At 38.7% G+C, this 20,527-nt stretch overlaps 3 protein-coding genes across 8 annotated transcripts in view; all 3 read left to right on the top strand.

Annotated features, from left to right (window-relative positions):
• KIF6 (kinesin family member 6) overlaps positions 1 to 3,024 on the top strand; it is a 158,193-nt gene extending 155,169 nt beyond the window's left edge. For 5 of the 6 annotated variants that reach the window (XM_032102745.1, XM_032102744.1, XM_032102742.1 and 2 more), the window contains one exon: positions 1,622 to 3,024. In XM_032102745.1, the coding sequence (XP_031958636.1) occupies positions 1,622 to 1,698 (77 nt within the window). In that variant the 3' untranslated portion in view covers positions 1,699 to 3,024. The remainder of the gene's footprint in view (positions 1 to 1,621) is intronic. The other variant, XM_032102743.1, reaches the window with a different exon arrangement.
• Positions 3,025 to 3,117: 93 nt separating this feature from the next.
• On the top strand, positions 3,118 to 18,534 carry LOC116441144 (potassium channel subfamily K member 16-like). Its single transcript, XM_032102748.1, has 6 exons — positions 3,118 to 9,436; positions 13,275 to 13,389; positions 13,930 to 14,096; positions 16,480 to 16,645; positions 17,941 to 18,169; positions 18,449 to 18,534. Exons 1-5 carry the CDS (start codon positions 9,224 to 9,226, stop codon positions 18,162 to 18,164), a joined length of 885 nt encoding a protein of 294 aa, XP_031958639.1. The 5' UTR covers positions 3,118 to 9,223; the 3' UTR covers positions 18,165 to 18,169; positions 18,449 to 18,534.
• KCNK17 (potassium two pore domain channel subfamily K member 17) overlaps positions 18,179 to 20,527 on the top strand; it is a 30,723-nt gene continuing 28,374 nt past the window's right edge. The window contains exon 1 of the mRNA XM_032102747.1: positions 18,179 to 18,555. Coding sequence (XP_031958638.1) covers positions 18,523 to 18,555 — 33 coding nt within the window. The 5' untranslated portion in view covers positions 18,179 to 18,522. The remainder of the gene's footprint in view (positions 18,556 to 20,527) is intronic.

Raw genomic sequence — 20,527 nt, 5'->3', positions numbered from 1 at the left:
ATCTGTGACGTAGAGTAATGTAATTAACAAGAGCACATCTTATCCTATGATCCTCTCCTGGATCACACCGTATCAAGAATGTCTGCCTCTCAAATGCCTTTTCCATCCTGATTGTTTTCAGCCACAGGCTATTACCTGGCATCATCCATCAGTTTCATCATCCATCAGGGACTAGACATTATTAACATTGACAACTATTTAGACCCCAAGTCATAAAAGGTATTCTTGCAGAACAAAGGAGAGTCAACACTTCTAAAATTGCTCTGAAGTTAGACAAGATGAGCTGCCCTAAGTAGATGAAAAAGGAATGGAGTAACATTTGATCATCCTGGCAGTGCAGGGCTGGATGGCTCAACAAACTGCTAAGCATAGGCAGGAGAACAAAAAAGTAAAGAGGCTGTGTCAGTTCAACAAACATGTAGGGACCTGATGTGTCATAGACAAGAGACAGCTCAGCAGCAAGTTCTGAGAAGGATTTGGAGTCAACCTAGCTAAAGCTAAAAGAAGGCTTTCATCCTTGTGAGGAAAGGGAAAACCTTCCAGATATGAGGGATGGAGCCACAGATAGCAGGAACCACTGAGCAAATAAAGGTTGTAAATTCTAATTTAGCAAGATGAAGCAGAACTGGAGGGTTTTCTTTTAGGGGACAAGGATAGGGGCTATGATGTCCCCACTCCTGCTCCCAGAAAGAAAAACTTTCAGATGTAGAGTTAGGTAGAGCGGAAGAGAAGAAGAATGTACTCTCACTTCAAACTTCAGGGGAAAAACACTATGTGTCAGTCACATAACTTTTCCTCAAGAAATTTCAAACATATACAAAATAAACCAAAGAGAAATTATTTGCCCAGAGCCATTAAGCTGAGTCAGACACTTCCACACAGAATCTAAGTGTGCTGAGTCCCAGTTCGGTGCTCTGTTGCTTCCTTACCAACTCTCTTCAGCTGAGAAGTTCAGCAATCATTTCTACATTTGCATGCAAATGTATTCACTCTCTGCGTGACTGTTAAACACACAGTGCCCTGCAGGAAACAATATGAGGACGCACAGGGTCAGCCAAACCAAAGTCTGTGGGGCTTAAAAAATGTCAACATCCTTAACGCTCTTTTCTTTATTGATCCTGACCCTTTCAAACTGTTATATCAGTATCTTAGAAGCAAACTGAGGGGCCCTACTGTACATTAGATGGGAAGGAAAAAAAAAAAGAATAAATGTGTGCAGAAGCCAACAGAGTGGAAAATAAGTTTCATAAATAGAAAGCATGGGAATGCTCATGATTATCCTTAGTGACAGTAATGCAGGGGTGGGAATGAGAGGTCTCAGTAACGATTACCTCAGGGACTGTAGGTTACTACCATTTGCTTTCTAAACAGAGCGGAATTAAAGCAGGTACATTCACAGGGCCTTGCTGGGATTGTTAAAGCATTGTAATAACTGCACTGGAAAGCATTTTAGAAAAGGGCTACTCTGCAAACATGCTTCTGATGCCATGTTCAGTCTTGGGGTAGAGAAAGGAAAATGCAAAAGAGGAGATGAATGATTTTTGTGTCTTAAAGGATTGTTTGTTCTTTTGTTTTGTGTTTCTGAAGTTTGTTTTAAAACTGACTGCAACCTGAAATGTAGTCCAATGTATTTCTTTATCTCCTTTCAGGCTTGAGGAACAAATGAAATTCTTGCCACAGTCCACTCTTTCCTTTTAGAAACAATGAAAGACCTTTATTCTTTCCCTTCCTCTTCTTGTTTAGAAACAGGTACAAGTAAGTACTTCAGATGTACAGGTTTAATTGGTAAAGGTATAGAAATTATTTGTCTTTGACAGCAAAATCCATTTCTCTGACAATAGATATTTGAGTATTTGCACTCAGTATCTCCATCTTGCATTAAGATTAACAAAACTGAAACAACTAATCAGGAGTTTGCCAAATATGTTTGTTTATGAAAATTCATTGTATATTTCTAAATGTTAAAATTATCTAATGGATTAATGCTATTTTACATCTTTAATCTGGAAAACACTTATTACTATGATAGGGGTTTTTTGCATCAATTTGCATAAGGCTTTATTAATTGTAGCTATTGAGCATCAAGAGATATCTGTTCAATAATAGTACTTATTTGGGTTATAAAATTCCATAAAATTTCATTTGAGATTTTCCCCCCCCCAAGGAATAACAATTTTCATATTTGATTATTAGAATACTGGGATTGCATTGTAATATAAAAACAAATTTATTTTAGAAAGTAATTCTAGAGTTCAAAATTTCTCAACTGTTTTCTTTTTATTTGAATGGATTAAATGCTGTGTGAAATGCACACCCTCCCAGAATATACAGGTTTCAGAAGAAATAAGTACACTTAATAGGCTTTAAATAGAACAGGGCCAATACTTCTGAAACACCAACGAGACGTGAAAATTTAAATGCATTTATATCTCATATACAATGTAAGTTCACTATTAACTCAGTACTATTTCATTGCATAATATCCAGTTATGAAACAATTTGTTTTACATGCCAAATTAAAATCAAAAAATGCAATGCAAAGTACAATCTATTTCTCTGAGATATACATACTGTCATACTGAAGCTGTCACTTTTCATACTAGTGATAATGTTGCAGTCATGCATTTAGAAGCATATGGGTTGTTCACATAAAAATAAAACAATATATTGACAGAAGTCACATATTCTCAAGGATGTATATTTCTTTAAATTGCTGATACTTAATTCTTTGTCAAATTCATAATTATACAGAAGTACATGGTGAATTGCTGTGTTCAAACCTACAGAAGATATATGTTTGCCAAATTAACAACTAATATGCAATCAATTTAAAAATATTAAAGTTATACCTTTTTTTGCATTTTAATTGTCTACAAAAGTCAACACAGGTACCATATAAATTGGTCAGCTTTACGAGAATTTCATACGTGCAAACTGAGATAAAAGTCAGATCTATTCTTGCTTTGAGAAGAGTTCAAGGATTTGGTCAGAAGTGGATTATATTAAAATGTCCTTCTTCCAGAATTCTTATCTGTCTGTCATTATTTTTCTTCTTCTCATTCTGTTATATATAAACACTGTATTAAATATACAATGTATTATTGCTAATACAGCTTTGCTGAGGAGACCAGGGCCACATTCCTGCTTCCATCCAGCCCTCATAGCTGGAGAAGAGACTCAGGTTCCAAAATGTTGCTGGGTAAAGCAACTGTCTTTTTTTGTTTCCAGTAAAATACCCATTGTGGTGAATTTATTTGAAGGTGGCTCAAAGGGAATCACTGGTCCAACATCTCCTTCCTTTTGACATCGAAGCATTTCCAATAGCTTTAAGCAACTGGTTAAAAGAAGGATCTCTGCTATCTTCATATGAGTTATGTGATGCTGCTACTACTTGATGATTCAGTGGTCTGTTCTCAGTTTGCCACACATCTCACTCACAGAGAGAAAATAATTCCTTGCTCTCCTGTTTCCAAATTCTCTAGCCTTTTCTTTACACTGTTGTAAATTTGGTGTGAAATTCAATCACTGTCAACAAAGTAGTACCTGAATGGCAACACGGTCTAAGATTAAGATTATATCAGACACTTAAGATCTTGGACAAAAGTGCATCCAGTAATAGAAACCCATATAAATATATAAAACCATGTAAACAGAAAGTCTTTCTTGCATCTTTTGAAAATTTTCATAAGATGATGGGGAAAGAAAAGATTGCTCATTTAGTAAATAATAGTCTTAAGATATAAAGCATTCTCATTTTTAAAAAACTGCCTCCGGTCTTCAAAAATTGCATTTTGTATTCACAGGAAAATTCAGGTTGGAAATTATCTTAGCAGGTCTTTAATCCCACCTCTTCCTCATAAGAACATCAGTTACGAGATCAAACCAAGCTGCTGAGGGCTTTGTTCAGTGTGGTCTTGAAAACCTCCAAGAATGGAGGCCACATAACCTTTCTAAGCAATTCATTCCAATGTTTCACCGTCCTCGCGATGAAAAGGTTTTCCCTTATGTCCCTCCTGAACTTTTCTTTTTGTCATTATCTCTCTTCCTCTCACAAGCCACACTGTGAAAAGCCTGGCTCCAGCTTTTGATGGCCTTCTCTCAGGTGCTGGAGGGCTTCTGGATCTCTTCTCTAAACGTCCATGGGGCTTTGTGAAAGCATTTATTGATTCAAGAAATTTTTGTTGGCCACAGATAAAAAAAGTTCCTTCTTTTAATAGTCTCTCTTCATATAACTTCAAGATTAATTTGAAATAATCCAAGCATTTACTACATTGAAGAAACAACCGGAGGCCCACATTTATCCTGGTCTTGAATCTTCCCTAAGCTACCTGTAAAACAGCATTGCTAAGCATGGAGATCCTCACGCACATCTCACTCCAGTCACTTCACATGATACCTAGTTGGGTTTGGTTCAATGTTCATATGGTAAATACAATTTATTTATTATCTGCAACAAGAATAAATCCAAGTTTCTTTTTTTTCTTTTTTTTTTTTTGGTAGAGATTTCTTGAGGAAGTAGCTCTAGAGTGGTAGATTCCATACAGGTATTTCTGGGATTAATTGATGCTGGACATTGTGGATTATCTCATCTTTTATTTCAACATATTTCCAATCTTCTATATAGTTAATTTCAGAAGAAGATACACATCCTCTGGTGTGTTACAGCACTGTAGTTTCTGGGAGGGTCAGGATATGACCCAGACTTATAATAAAGGCCAAGGGCTCTGTTATCACTGATGTTGAATCTGCCAGGGCTCTGTACACAGTCTGGACCTGCATTAATGAAACCCTTGAGCTAACCAGGTTTTGGCTTGGGCATTTCACTATTTCCTGGCCACTGCAGCTTTCCAGAGAGCTCCAAGAAAAAAATGACATAACCTTATGTTGAGTGTCTCTTTCTTGGAAGATGGACATGCCCTAATTCAATCTTCCTCTGTCACTCCTGTGCTTTTAAAAGAAGAGGTAATGAGGTTCACATGTGTAACGGTGTAAATGTATAATGTCATATATACTTACCTGGTTTAATCGATCACAGGATGCAAGTATTTTATGTCAGTAGCATAAACTGAGAGCGCTTCAACATAATAAAATGTTAAGATCTTGTAAATATTGCCTGTACAAACATGCAGCTGGTGAATATGGATGTCAAGAAGATGAACACCTGGGAATGCCTTGTAACACATAGCATATTTGGTAGCTCTGTATAGAATTGGTTTGTCTTTTCAAAGTGCATTTCTAATAACCACAACAATCAAACTTCTGGTTTTATTTTATTTCATATGAATCACTTTTATTGTTGCTTTAATCAATGTTAAACGATCTTTTTCTATTTTTCTATCTTTCACTTCCTGCAATGTTTGCTTTGAAACCTCACCTATAAGACAAGCAAAGTAAATTGACTATTTATAATGGTTACTATTCATGCCTTGATTTGACACCACCACAATAAAAATTAAGACTCCTTTTCCCTTTTCCTTGAGGAAAAGCTCAGGAGCGACACCTGAGATTTTCAAAAGGTTACCTTCTGTTCATTTTAGGGGGCAGCTGCAGTGCTTCATTTGACACAAATAGTGAACTAAACAAATACTTGTATCTGTGGACCAACAGTGGATTTACTCCAGTGCGTTTATACAGATAAAGAACAGAAACAAGATCTACCTCCAATACAGCAATTACAGAATTCAAGGAATCTTTTTTTTCTTCCTGTGGAATCTGTCTGAGAAAAATACTGTTGAAATCTTAAAATTCTTTATAATATTTATCTGAAAATACTTCGTGTTTTCACCTATGTGGACACCAATCAGGAAGTCAAAATGATTGGTTTAAATTTGAAGTGAGAACAAAATCAGAAGTTGAAAATTGCCACATGGCAGTGTCATGCCTGAAGAAATGCAATGGTTCTCGTATTTATATTTAATATGGTTCTAAAATAATTTCCTTAATTCTTCTCTGCAGTGCAGAGTTTAAAAGTCATTCAAGGAGCACAACAAATTAAAATAATTCAGTATTTCCTTGTACAAACTGTTCAGGCTGAAATGCTTAGCTTGTGAAAGAATTAATCCCTGGATCTTTGCATCCACTTTATCAACTAGTACAGAGACATTTCTACCAGAAAAACTAGTCCAAAAATCATTCTCCATCAGAAGCTTGAGATCAGGATCAGCCAAGGTATCTTTCAACTGTTTTGTTACTTAATTTAGAAATGCTTATTTGTGTTGATGTAAATTATACTTCTGATCACAATGGTATTTTTCTGGCTTTTGAGAACCAGTGAGGAAAAGTGAGCAAACCATGTCAGTTATTTTTGGCCTGTCTTTTATTTCACATCTATCCGTGTTCAAGATTTGTTAGGGGTTGTAAAAACAATAGGTAAAGCATTTGGAGAACACTGAATCCTTTGATTTGCTCCAAGTAATACATGAAAAGTGATTATTATGTTGATTGTAAACCAGGATGTCATTTAGGTATCTGTCCTTTCCAGAATGGCTCAGATTTTCTATGGGAAAAGCTGGATGCCATTGGGTCAGTCACACTGAGGAAGAAAGATAAGTGAAGGAATAATCAAGGAGATCATGTCCAGTCCTGGATTCAAAACATGCTTTGTGAGAAGTCATTCCCTAGCTTTGAGACCAGATGCACTCTTATGTTCTACATTGGCAGGGAGCACTGAAAAAGCAGGACCTCAGAAGAACAGTCAATTTCCGGGTTCAGCTACTCTTAAAAAGTTCCTGCATTCCATACTTTTTATTTCTAAAGTTTGTGAACTCAGATTTTGTTTATTTTTTAATCAGAAGAGCATTAGAAAAGCAACAAGAGAAGTTAAGACTAGAAAGTGTTCTTTGTCATCCTGGTATAAAAAGCGATTTGCTAGTATTGTTATTTCAGCACATTGTATACTATGCCTTTTTACCTGGAAGCCAAATTTAATTTCCAATGTGGTAAGCCATGCTGAACTCCCTCTTCCAGATTCAGAACTCACACAGAAATCATAAGTCTTCAGTTTGCTTCCAAATGCACATATTTGGGTTTCTTTTTTCCTGTGGCAAGGCATAACTTCTGGGCTGCTGCACAGAATCTGGCTTTATTTGGTTCCTATATTGCAGCTTGACACTAGAGGGGGAAAGAACCAAACCAGTAGGAATAACTATAGTATAGAAATAAACACACCTTGATGATATTAGTGACTCAGTTTGCAACACCCTCAGAAAATGTAGATCTCAAAAGTAAGCCTGAGTGGAAATTTTTAAGGTATAATTTACCCTGCCAAGTTTGTCAGCTGGAATGCTTTGTTGCTCTGAACTGGAAAGAATAGAAGAGGACAAAAAACTGATTAAATGCTGTATTTGTTCATTTATATCTTATAGTTTCATACCCTTAATTGTGGAATGTACTTCAACGGAGAAAATTTGTGCCAGCCCAGCTGTGCACAACTCCATGGTTTGCATCCATTGCAGAAAACCAGTAGGCTGGCATTCTCTCGGCCTGGTAGTCATAGGTCCTATCAACAACAACCCAGCAAACACCTGGATCTCCCACCAGAGACAGCCCTGCTAGTGCAACTCCCCATGCTTCTCTACCCATATCATTTCACTAGGAATGGAAAAACAAGCTGTACCTTTTAGTTATGGAAGTCAGAAACAAGAGTGATGGTCTTGCTAGATACTGTGTAAGGAATTGTCATCCTTAGCACAGACCAAGAGAAGGCCTTCCATCAGTGATTATAAGCTGGATGTCTCAGCTGATTCAGATCAGGTTGCTTCGTAATGTTGTTGCAGTACTCAGTAATATCAATGCTACTGTAACTTCCATCTCCCAAATGTTTTGCTTTTCCAGTTGAAAAGAAACACCAGAGCATCAAGGCTCTGAGTCCTTGCACATTGCACTTTCCTGTTGAAATATTTCTATTCCCCCCACTCACACTGACAGAGTGGTCCCAGAAAAAGTCCAGGATGGTCTCCTGGGAATTAACCACAAAAGTTTTCACTTTTCAGAGTGGTAAGAGGCCTTCTGCTGCCAGTCAGTCATCCTCCTCTGGATAATGGCTGGCCCCAGGTTACGAGCACAGTACAAATGGCAAGTCCGGGGATTTTCCCAGATACAGATATGAATTAAATCATTTTTTCAGTCTTTTTCTGTGAGCACTACCTCTTGTTTGAAGGTAGATGTAAAACCATCTGAATGCTAAGCAAAGTAGGGATATTTATATCCAGAACATTTTAACAGTAAGAGAGTGTAATAACAAATATGCAGCCCTAGCCACCTGGCCATCTTCCTCTGCATGTGTGTGTGAGTGTGTGTTTGTTTTCTTTCAGAAGCAGTGTGACACAGATGACACTTGCCATAAAGCACTTCCTACAGAAAAAAATGCAAGCCCAGCTCATTTCGAGTGCATGATGATTATTAAGGCTTCCATGGGTGAAACTCTGATACATTTTAGCTAATGATTAACCTTAAGCCCTCCTTCCCCCATATGTATTTGGATTAAAAGGGCAATACAGAGACTGAAAGCAGTAGGCATGAGTGGTTTATTCCCTAACTCTATGGACTAAAGGGTGGAGTCATCTGACAGAGTTCAGGAGCAGTAGGCCAGGCAGTGAGGGGATTGATCTTATTGGGACTAGAAAAGAAAGAGGTTCTGTTGTGTGACCAAGTTGAATTCAGGATGTTTGTAAGCTTTACCATGCTGGTTTTACTGGTGCCAGCAATGTTTGTGTGGTACAGACAGCAGCTATTGACTTTTCCATTTATTCAGCTCCATACTCTTCTTTCTTCTGGGGAGTCTGCTGTAATTAGAGAGTTTAGAGAATTTTCTTGTACACAAGTCTAGTGTTTAGAGTAAGGCTTTACTTGTCAAGACTTTAAGAGTCTATCTGTGACTCCATATGTATATGACCTGGGGTAAGTCTTATAACCGCAGTTTTGATTCAGCTTCCCAGCCTGGAAATCAATACCAGCCTCAGAGGGCTTTATTCATTTGATTGAGATCTTTAGATAAAACATTCTGATTCACAATTCTTATCAAGCCCTTTATTTTGGATAGAGAACAGATATGGAGGGGTAAAATTTCTCTGTTAGTCTCATTTTGTAAGCCCTGATACCCTGATGTTCTATTGAAAAATTCTCCAGGGCAATAGCTGGGAACATGGGTGTGTGATTCCTGGGTGTTTTGGGTAGGTCACATCTTGGGACAGTAACCTATGAAGTACTGAGCAGGATCAGCAGCATGCCCCTCCTCAGCATGCACAGCCGGCAGATCAGCTGGACTCCACTGCTGGTACTGGGTTATCTCTTTTACCTCCTCCTGGGTGCTATGGTGTTCCAGCTGCTGGAGAAGCAGGCAGAGACACATTTTCGGGACCAGTTCCAGCTGGAAAAGCTCAGGTTCCTGCAGAACTACACATGCTTGGACAGACAAGCCCTGGAGCAGTTTGTACAGGTAAGAGGAAAGGGTTCCCATTATTTTGGCTCACACATTATTTTCATTAGAAGAAATTATACTATTGCGACCAAGCATGATATAAACTGATCAGCTGACCATAATACTAAATATCTAACTCTATAAATAACTCAAGCCCATTCATATACTTCCTTATCTTGATCTATGGAATTACTTTCTTTCCCCAGTCACAAACTCCCAAAATATGTAAATGTGGTGATGCACTTGCACTACCTTGCAATAATTTCAACTTCATGGTTCTCATCTCCCTCATTAATTATTACTGGAAATTATGCATGGGAACAAAAAACAAGAATCAAATCTAAAGAAGTAGGTTGCCCTTCCAGGGTTCTCCAGTCCAAACTTGTGCAAATTCTGCCCTTTTGTACTAGAACTTGTATACTGCCTTTGAAGGTGGTCCTGCACTTCAGGCCTAAAGAAAAGATAAAGTCAACCATCACAAACTGTGTTATCTATCACTTATAAGAAGAGATAAAGGGCTCTTGTTCAATATGGGTTGTCAATTAATGACATCTTCAATTACATTTTAATCTTTTCCTCAAAACTGGCTAAAGATAAATTATTCGACCTTTCCTGGTATTATAGATATATTCTCATACTAGTATTGCAAGAACTGGACATAAATCCTTAAAATACCAGTTTCTTTGTGCTCAAAACATACCCAGTTGCAGAGCTGGGTGACTAAACAGTTTGAACTCTTTCTACCATGTCATTAAAACTGATAAAAACTCTAAACAATTTGTACTGCCCAAGTCCGAGGACTTCCATGAAGGTGTATGATTCTGATCAACAAAAAGCTCAGATTTTGTATATGGATTTAAGCTTACAGTGAAGTTCAGATTAGAAAGGGTAGAAAAGGTGCCTGACCCTCTGTCTACAAAGCCAATGTTCTGATTACTAATACTGTGATCTATTACTTGTGGAACATTGGGCATTGGCCAGAAAATTACTAGAGTTTTCAAGAACTTACATGCCTAAAACCATGTCTATTTTTTTTCACCTTCATGACTTGGTGATATTACATGTCCTTCCCTTACCTCTCCGATAGTGACTGCAGAGGTGAAAACCTGATTCTCATTCTAAACCCAGCTGTGATATCTTAAGGGATTGAAAGATTTAGTTAAAACTCCTCTACCGTCAAAATATTAGGGGAGGTCACACGTGTCCAGATTCTTCTCTCTCTGATTCCAGTGGAGTTTTCTTAGCCCTGCCGTGCCACTCAGAGAATCGCATTTTGCTGCCGTGTCTCTGCTGAATTAGTTTCACCTGTAAGCTGTTCCAGATAAAACCGGCTGAGGGCACCAAATCATCTATAATGCACCAAGCTTCAAAGTACTGAGACTTGGTAGTCCTCAAGGTACACGTAAGTGCAGGTGCTCTCTGACCTATACGTTGCTTATAAGACCTGTTAGGAAATTTGTCTAACTCTTACTAATATTAGCGAATACTAGTCTTCCCATATTAAATCTCCGATGCAGGGAAGCAGTTGTGTCTCTGCATGTTTTAACTATATTGTTAAGGAGGCCTGTTCATCATGTCACAAGTTCCAGTCTGAAAAGCCATGGTAGTTAGACTGCAGTGACACACAGCCCCTGGACTCAGTCTATTCAGCTAACAGCTATAAGATGTCTTGTCTTAATGCCCATTCTTTAAACCTAAATCCTGAAATGTGAGATTCAACCCAGATTCATTAAGTTTTGACTCCATTGTGCATGAAACAAATTCCTGCAACTTCATGTCAATAAACTGCATTGATTCTGCATGGCTAAAACTGCCTAGCTGAGAGATGGCTCTGAGCTGCAGCTCCTAACATGAGCAGCCTGGAGCTTTGGGAAAGTGCAAATCCAAACTCTAATGATCTAATGCACCTCTGATAAGTGTACTTTGGTCAGGAAATTATGCCAGTCTGATAGCTGAGAAGCAAATGCATTGAGTAAGGAGTCCCTGTTTTGATCATGTCCATACTTTTTCAGTCTCAAAGGACATGATATAAATACAGCCCAAAAGGACCAAATCCTTGTTTATGACCACAAGTGGCTGCAATGTGCATTGGCAGGGGGACAGGAGCAGAAACAGCAGGCAGTTTTTATTCTCTCCATATCCTACTATAGCTTAATGAAGGTTTCATATTCTTACTGTAAATTACAGCACATCGCTTTTACATACTGACAACTTCTCTCCCAAAGGCAACAGCTAATGTTCACCAGCCATTCAGCAGCTGCTATAACCCTTATCTGAGCTGTAGATGAAAGGAGCCAGGAGCCATTGTAACTGTCCCACAGGAACCTGTTTGTTGGGCACCAGGATGCCATTTCATTCATGGGGTTCTTTCATAGGGTTGGTACTTAACAGCATCAATTATACCAAGAAATGTGGCCTTGTCAGACTGTGTCTGAAAGGTTCCACATTCAAAGTTGCCTTACTCTTCTGTGTTGGCTCTCATGATGTGAATGTAACTCCTGTGAACTCCTGTGCATTGAAATGCATAGAACTGTGTAGGGTTCCTTACAGGAATAAATTAAACCTGTGATTATTTCAAAATACTCACACCTCAGTAGCTTCTGTGTCCTCCTTCTTAGCAGCAAATGAAATAAGTGACTCGAAAATTTGATGCGTTGAATTCTTCTCATTCTAAGAAAAGGCTTTTAATGGATAATGTAAAGTTCTTTGTCATTGAAAATAAGCTCTGCTGACACTTCAGTCATGAGGTCACATGTGATGATATCCAGCAGCCCTCTGATAAATTTGACCAATGCTGTAGGATTTTTTACTGAAGGAATAAGATTAGCTAATAAATTTAGGATATTCAGTCCACCAGTATAGATCAGCTAATATTGCAAATCCTGTCCAAAATCAGATACCTTGTAGTGGGTATGTTCATTTAAAAGGCAATCTTTTTGGGAGTGGCTACCATTTGAATCAAAAAAGAGTATCTTCTTTGGTCTCATACTCCTGGAACCAGCTAAAGCTGGAGCTGCTATTTACTCCTGTTCATGTCTTGCATCATACAAAGTCTTTAGAAGTGATGAACAAGTAATTCCTTCAAGCATTTTGCAAAATTACAAAGCTGCTTTGTGACAAACGGGGGGATTCTTAAAACCTTGACCACTGAGTAGAAGGAAACCAGTCTCCCATAAAGAAATCATTGGGGACAGCAAAGGAACACAATCTTCATTAAGGCAGTTAACAGGATATTTGATGCAGGAGCAGTAAGTTTTTGGCACACAGTAGTTTTGATCATATGGTAAGATCTATCTGGAATAGCAGAGGATATTTTATTAGTTAATCTTTCAGACTAGGAGAAGCCTAATTATCACTGAAAATTATATGGAAGTCATAACCAAAACCAGTAATTCATCCTTACTAGTACTTACATGGAGGAAACAGAAATGACCATGTTCCCCATGCCCCTGCCCACAGACAAAACTATACATTTACACATGCCTAAATTAAAAAATTGAATGAGATGAATGGATTACAGAAGGAGAGAAGAGGACTACCTTTATTTTTTATGGCACAACTTTTTTTTCCCGGTTTGATCACTTTGGGGAATTGTCCCCTCCCTTCCCCTCAGATTTCATCTAGTTGGGGAACCTATCGTATTTCAATGATCTGTTCTTCTGTAGCAAGAGTTCAAGTTCCTGGCCAGCTCTTTTTCCAAGTTTTGCCATGTCAGCATAAGTTCTTTTTAGTCCAACTCTACCCTGTTATCTACACTGTTTATCACTCTGCTTGCTCAAGATGGAAAACAGTATTTACTTATCTCTATTTCTGACATTCTTCCTCATCTTTGCTCCTTTGACCTTTTCCGCTTCAGGTCCTCATGGAAGCATGGGAAAAAGGGGTCAACCCAGAAGGAAATTCTACAAATCCCAGTAACTGGGACTTCAGCAACTCCTTCTTTTTTGCAGGAACTGTTGTCACCACTATAGGTGAGGTACTCTCTTTCCTTAAAAACTGTTTCCTCCAACTGTCCTGTAAAGCCCCCAGAAATGTGTAATTGGTGGACAGAATAGGACAGAATACACCTGCAATCAACTACTGTGGGTCATGGTTTTCTATTGGTTTCCAATTATTCCTGTTATTTTTCTGTATCCAGTATTTTATACTTGCAAAGAAAGCTGAGGGCCTACTTGGTACATGCAAGATCATTTTGTACATGGACAACACATATTTAGGTTGCTTTGAAGCACTGAGTTGCACTCACCACAAAATCAGAGACCTATAGAAAGTTACAACAGTACCTGGAAGAGTAATATTTTTCATGTTTAATTTTCAGCTAGTAGTAGTGAATGCACAAGGTTTCATCATAAGCAATGGCAATTCGCAGACAGATTTCATTGCAGAAAATCATGGATACACAGGTTCCTGAAGCTAAATGTAGTTGAGCTTCCAAGCTTACGAACGCTCCATGATGCCTGCAGCTTGACAGTAAAGCCTTTTCATGTAGCTGTTTCCTTCTTTTTTTCCAGGTTATGGTAACTTGTCCCCCAGCACAGTGGCAGGGCAGATCTTCTGTGTGTTTTATGCCTTATTTGGAGTGCCCCTCAACCTGGCCTTCCTTAATCAGCTGGGAAAAGGTCTCAATGCTCATCTGCTTACCCTGGAAAGATGGGTGCAAAAGCCAGGGCGTGCCCAGGTACAGTGTCAATTTACCATTTGTTTTCACGATTTTAAAACTAGTTAAAGTTCTTTTCTCAGATAGCTGCTGCTGCTGCTAGGTTAGATTTCCTTGGGTGAACCACAGCAGTTACGTGGCCTTCTCTATCAGAAACCTGATACACTCAGTTTACCTACGATAGCTTTAAAGCTATAGGCTTTTGCTTGAGGGACCCTAGATTTGCCTTTTTAAAACCTTACTCAGCAAAACCATGGACCTGGTGACCTTGGCAGAATACGTGCATGTACACACATTGCCAAATCAAGCTCTTATTCTCCAGCCTATGCCAACATCTCTCCAGAGTCGAGCTTGACACTGTGAAAAGACAATTTATTTTTATTGGCCTCCTGATCTGGCTGGAATTAGCTTTCCTGTTGTGCCAGCAACTTAGCACTTCCTTCCTTTTCTTTTCTTAAAATGCAAATACTCCTTCTCCTTACTTACAGTTTATTGGCGAGTCGTTGAACTAGTCCAGACATTTTTTAATAAGAAAAGCACTGATAATGGAAAATACACGAAGGTCATTTATTACAAAGTTAGTGCATGTTTCTGAGAAAAGGGTCAATGAATTGACCCCTTCAGCTAGGGGAAGGGGAGATTAGATATGTGAGATATGTTGAAACATTTCAGAGTTCTGGCACAAGTTTTTTCTTTTACATTTGTAAAATCTCTTGAGTCAGTACATTCTCTATCTACAATGGGAAAGCTATAAAGGTACCGTCAAATGCAGACTTGGATTATATAAGCAAGAAATTCTTTAGCTGCATAACCTCTGTCTGTTCCCCAAACCCATGCAGCTCTACCACCAGAAGGATTTTCATTCTAGTATAGCTGCATCTTTACTGAGATTTCTAATAGCACCTCAAGGATGTGATCTTTTTTTTTTCCCTTTTCACTCCTGAGTTGACACCTCATTTCTGACAGAACTCCTATGATCAGACAAACCTTTGGAGCTCTATCTGCTTGTTTGATCTGAAAAGCTTATTCAAGGAAGTTTGTTTATCTCCTTACAATTTTGTCATGCTCTGCGAAATTAATTGCAATCAGTTCTTCGTTATTCCTGACTTGCCGTTCCCTACATCCCTATTCCTGACATCCCATTCCCTATATAAACATATAGGTTTATACAAGAAAGTTCTTAAAAGACAGGTTAAAAAGTAAAACTGTGCATTTTGATATACATTTTTATGCAAAGTTTATTACATAATTAAATGCTATTACAATACTGGAATGAAGTAAATGAGAACAACTGAATTATATATCAGCTATAATCATGTCAATCAGTAATTGTCAAGCTGCTCTGCAAATGAGACAAGTATCATTACACAGCTAGAAAGACACAACACATAATACAGAAATGACTTGTCAAAGTCACCCAGTCATCTCAAGCCAAGTTTCTCAAGCTCAGAGCATTATTTTTTATGTGAAATAATTCAGAGAGAGAAATTAAAACATGATATCTGGACCTTCCACTTTATAAACAGTGGTTTGGCTTTTCATCCAGTCACAATAGACTCATTAATAGAAATCATACTCCAGTTTGATTGCCCTGCAGGACATTTTTAAAGAATTGCAATGAGTTTGCATCAGCCCACACATCATTAGTCAAAAGTTCACCAGAATGTGTTCCCTGGAAACCCATGAGATCCTGATCATCAGTCCTAAACTCCTAAAATCCCTTCAGGACCCGTCCACTGACCATTCTTTGTACCTATCTACTGCAGTCACATATACGGTAACTTATCTCCCCGAAGGCAGATGTTTGTCCTGAGAGGCACAGATCTGCCCTGTGCTAACACAAACCAGCTCTGCTCTGAGCACTTCTAAGCTAAAAATGAAAGCAGGCAAACTGACTTAACTTAGGTTTCATCCAAACATATTTTTGGCTGAGCTCTTGCAAGCCACTTTATAAATCTCTGGAAGCAGTCATAGTGAAAAGAACCCTAATTTGTTCTTGCCAATCTTTGTATCATGAGTTATGCAGTACTTGGTGATCTTCCTCAAAGACAGGAGCTAGGTGACTACAAGAGCATCTCCACTTGAATTGAAATTGTAAAATGAGTATTTCACTCCTATGGATGTCATAGTAAGTCTGAAAATATGGCTCATTGCAAAAAGCTTTTAAAAATCCTTCTTTTTTTCCTAGTTTTAAGATTTTTTTTTGTTTCATGGTTAAGTATAATATCTACATGCAAACAGTGAACTCAGCCTGCGGTACATGGAAGCATTGGCTTGTCCTTCCTTGTCTTGCCATTGCTCCCAGGTGGAGTGGGATTGTGATTGAAAAGTAAAACAGACCCAGCAATTTTGATAAGACAACTGCTCCATGCTGTTTAGCTGCCATCTTCCTCTTCTCTTTCAGGTGGTTCAAACATTGGCAGTGGCCATCTTCCTGACCACTGGGACCTTGCTTTTCCTGGTGTTCCCACCGTTAGTCTTCAGTTATGTAGAAGGCTGGAGCTATGGAGAAGGTTTTTACTTCACCTTCATCACCCTGAGCACCATTGGATTTGGGGACTATGTAGTAGGTAAAAAAGAACATGAACTGGATTGAGCTTTGTTGAAATTCATTACTCTAGTACAAAACTAAATACAGGGAGCATAGATATCCATTCCACTATAGATCTGGTCAAGATCAGCCAGACTGGTAATAATGAGCTAATGTATTATAAGTTATGAGCATTTTTCTCTTGACAGCCAACCTGAGAGTCACCCAACTCCCTTCACACATGCCACTGAACACTTATCCAAGGGTGTCTGTGTCCAGGCTGGTACAAATGTTATCAAGAGTGACAGGTGGAATATAAATAAAATTCATTTGTCATTATTAAGCCTTTGAACCACCCTTTTCTAACAGTGATTTGTTTTAGCAAGAGCCTACCATTCCCAACAACAAACCATATCAAATATTAAATAAGCAGTACTTCAAATGGGGAGGACATTATTGACAACCACAGGATGCCTCTGAAAGAAGACAAACCCAGTGATATTACATAGTCTTTAGACCTCTAGGTTGAGAGCATCATGGTAGAGACACGTGAGGGGCTATTTTTCCACAAACTTATTTGAACAAATGCATAATCTTAACAGTTTATGTCTAATGTGTTTATTTGTTAAAACCACTAGGGTTTCTTACTTCACAAGTGACAGCTCTCCTCTCCTACAGTTCATGACTATGTCCCAAAAGGAGATAAAAAAGAATCCAGTGCTGAAACACTGTGGAGTTTCATGATGATCTGAATGACAGAGACTAAATGAATAGCTAGAGTGTTGTCCTGTGACTGTATCAGCACTGTTTGTCTATGTTGTGGAAGTATCAAACCAGGGATTAAGATTCTCATAACCACTTAATTAAAATGGCTGCATTTCCCATATTATCCAAGTGATTGCAAATCCCAGGTGTATCAGCCTCCAAAAAGCAATCACTATATCACTAAATTGTAGCTTCCTAAATCATCTGAGATCCCCTGTGTGCCTCTTGAGTAAAATATGGTTAATATGGATTCAACATTTAATTTCCAAGATGTTTTTCCTTTGTTGTTGGATAGGAGCCATTGACTTTGAGCATCCCTGATTAATATCAGATATGGCTATTTTTATTATATAGCCTCACCTTTGGGGATTTGATGCTAAATGTGCTAAGCTTCACCTGAGAGTTGGCATTAAAAAAATTTAAAAATAAAAAAAAATTCTATCTGCTGATAGATCACACAAGCTCATTAACACACACACTTTTGCAAGGAGTGGAGAGGGTGTATGAGTATGTATGGTTAGCAGACCAAAGCTGCCAAGATAAATATGCAGATTTTCCTGGATTTTTCAGGCACAAACCCCAACAAGCACTATATCCCCGTGTACAGGAGCCTAACTGCAATATGGATTGTTTTTGGCTTGGCCTGGCTTGCTCTGGTCTTCAACGTGGGAGCTGACTTGATGGAAAGATACCTTCAGCTAAAGTGGCACAAGTCTGACTTAAGCTTGGCAGAAGGAGCCACCACCAAATTGGAAGATGAACCTGAGCAGCCTAGAATCCATATCCCTAGTTGAGCAAGGTACAAAGAAAGCAGTCTTGAAACTGCATCTTTCATCTGTATCTCACACTAAGCAACCCCTGTGGATAAAGGACTAAACCACAGGTTGTGGACCGTTTCCTAAGGAGGAAATGTTTCAGATACATGGAAATTTCCACACCCTGTGTAGGCATCAGCCAATTAAAACCCCAGGGAAGGAGCATACATGGCTATACAACTGTCCAAGGATTCATTTTACACTTCTCACTGTAAGGCAACTTCCCCTGAAGTAACCAATTATTATCCTTTCTCTTTCTCTAGTGGGATACAGTTCTAATGGTCACTCATTTTCAAAAAAATCCAGAGTGACTGCCTCCCAGCTTCAATAAGAAGTCATGTCACCAAGAATCTCAAGTGGAAAAAGTCAGGTACAGAAATCTTTCTTCATTTCCAATCAGAAAACAAACAAAACCACAGAGGAATATCATCAGTAATGAACACCTGCTTAATGACATCCATCCAATTAAGATTCAGTTGATACTGTCTGGAATGAGCAGCTTTCATATCAAATGATAGCATTTCTTTATTTTCTGGGCTTGCCTTTCAATTGTGAGGAAATTATGTGTCTGTCCAGCACTGCCTGGACTGTTACAGTTCATCTCAGAGTGAACTGCCAGCTCAAAGCAGGTCCTTATCGTGGTTCATTTCACAGCCACTTGATAACAGCACTTTAAAATAATCTAAAAGCAAGGAGACATCCTTATTTCCAGTCAGATCACAAGCATTATTACAGTCTGGCATTTGCTTTGGGCCAGTTCATAGAAGAGCTATTATGTACCATACAGAACTGATGCTGTACATTTACCTCTAAATAAGGCCAATGATAGGCTCTTGCATTATATCTTATCCTCAGTCAGGCCCATTGTGTGACCCATGAAGCAGGGAGATTGAATTTATCACAGTTGTTGTAAGTCAAAAGCAGCAGCAGCCATCTCCAAAGGAGCTGAAAAACCAAAGGAGTACATAAAAGCACCTAATAAGAGACTAGTCACTGAGATGCAGATCTGTAGCCATACTCTCTATCAAAGTAAACTCCAGAAACTTGATAAAACAATTATCCATTCATTGGGTACCATGCTCAATCATCACTAACATGTTCCATGGGTATGCTCGTAACTATATACACACTGCTATTTATTCAGTATGTTTATATCTCATAGTAACCATCAACTAATCCCTTTGAAGTCATTTATAAGTGGGACTTTAGTGTAAAGCATGAGTGCAATATGGCTGGGTACATAGACTAGCCCCAAGCTAGTGTATGTCTGACACACTGTAGGAACATGAAATGTCAGCCTTTCAGCAGCTGCTTTGATATTTCGTTTTGGAGAAGTGTCCATAAAACATGTAGAGACTTGTGTAGGTCACTAATCTTTTCCTGCATACTTTCTGAGCTAGATTTTTACTTCTGAGGAGGGTCACAACATATGTTTGTTCTTACACCTGACATGGTGCATGTTTTCTTTGCCAGTTGCTGACTCCTGCATAGTGCAGTGTGGCTACTCAAATCTGAAATGCTGGCATAAAAGAATGCTGGTTATGGTTTATCCAACTAATTTAAAAAATGAATGTTCAAATGCATATCCCGTCCAAGATTTCCCTCATGTCTCACCACTACCTACCTCACAGATTTTTATCGCCTCGGTTTTTGCACTGATCTTCCTCTATGCCCTCAGCTATTCCCATACATTTATGCAATGGCTTTCTCTGTAGACTTTCACTGAGAGCAGCCAACTCTCTCCTGTCTGGCTTTTTGTATCTTTGCAAATCTCATGGGAAACTTTGTCTCTCAGTATTTTCTGTTCTTCAGACAGAATGTTTGCACTTGCACTTGTTAACATCATCACCATCACTGTACTCTGTACCTGCCTTGTGTTAACACCACAAGACACTTTTGGCCTCTTTATGTAAAAGACAAAACTGAAGTTCTGCTGACTGTTCTATCTAACCTGTTCTCTTCACCTTGCCTCTTTCCATGCCTTCTGTACTTTATCAAGCCGTAGTCAGCCACAACACATGCACTAGTCTAAAGGTGATCCTATCCAGTGTTTTACACCATGCTGCATGCCATAATAAAAATGATAAAGAGGTTGATCAGTGATAGAAAGCACTTACTGGCAGTGTTTCTTAAAATTATCCTTACTTGACATCTGACTGCAGGAAGTCTGGATTGTTTTTCCCGCAGTCCAGAAAATTGCTCCTGTATCTGATACTGATTTTGCAAAGTAGCAGCAAATGGTGAGACTACCTCCTGGATTTTTTGCTACTGCTGTGTTTAATAAAGCTGACAGCAACTGCAGCAGTTCTGCAGCTGCCCAACAGAAGACTCAAAAAGCTGCC

This window comes from Corvus moneduloides, chromosome 3 (genome assembly GCF_009650955.1).
Source record: "Corvus moneduloides isolate bCorMon1 chromosome 3, bCorMon1.pri, whole genome shotgun sequence".
NCBI lineage: Eukaryota > Metazoa > Chordata > Aves > Passeriformes > Corvidae > Corvus > Corvus moneduloides.
Note: the sequence above shows the minus strand (reverse complement) of the source record. Positions and strands in the feature narration are given on the sequence as shown.

Coding starts and splice junctions, on each gene's coding strand:
- LOC116441144 (XM_032102748.1), top strand. CDS start 9,224: ATGCCCCTCCTCAGCATGCACAGCCGGCAGATCAGCTGGACTCCACTG. Junction 9,437..13,274: donor CCCTGGAGCAGTTTGTACAG/GTAAGAGGAAAG, acceptor TTTCCGCTTCAG/GTCCTCATGGAAGCATGGGA. Junction 13,390..13,929: donor AACTGTTGTCACCACTATAG/GTGAGGTACTCT, acceptor CTTTTTTTCCAG/GTTATGGTAACTTGTCCCCC.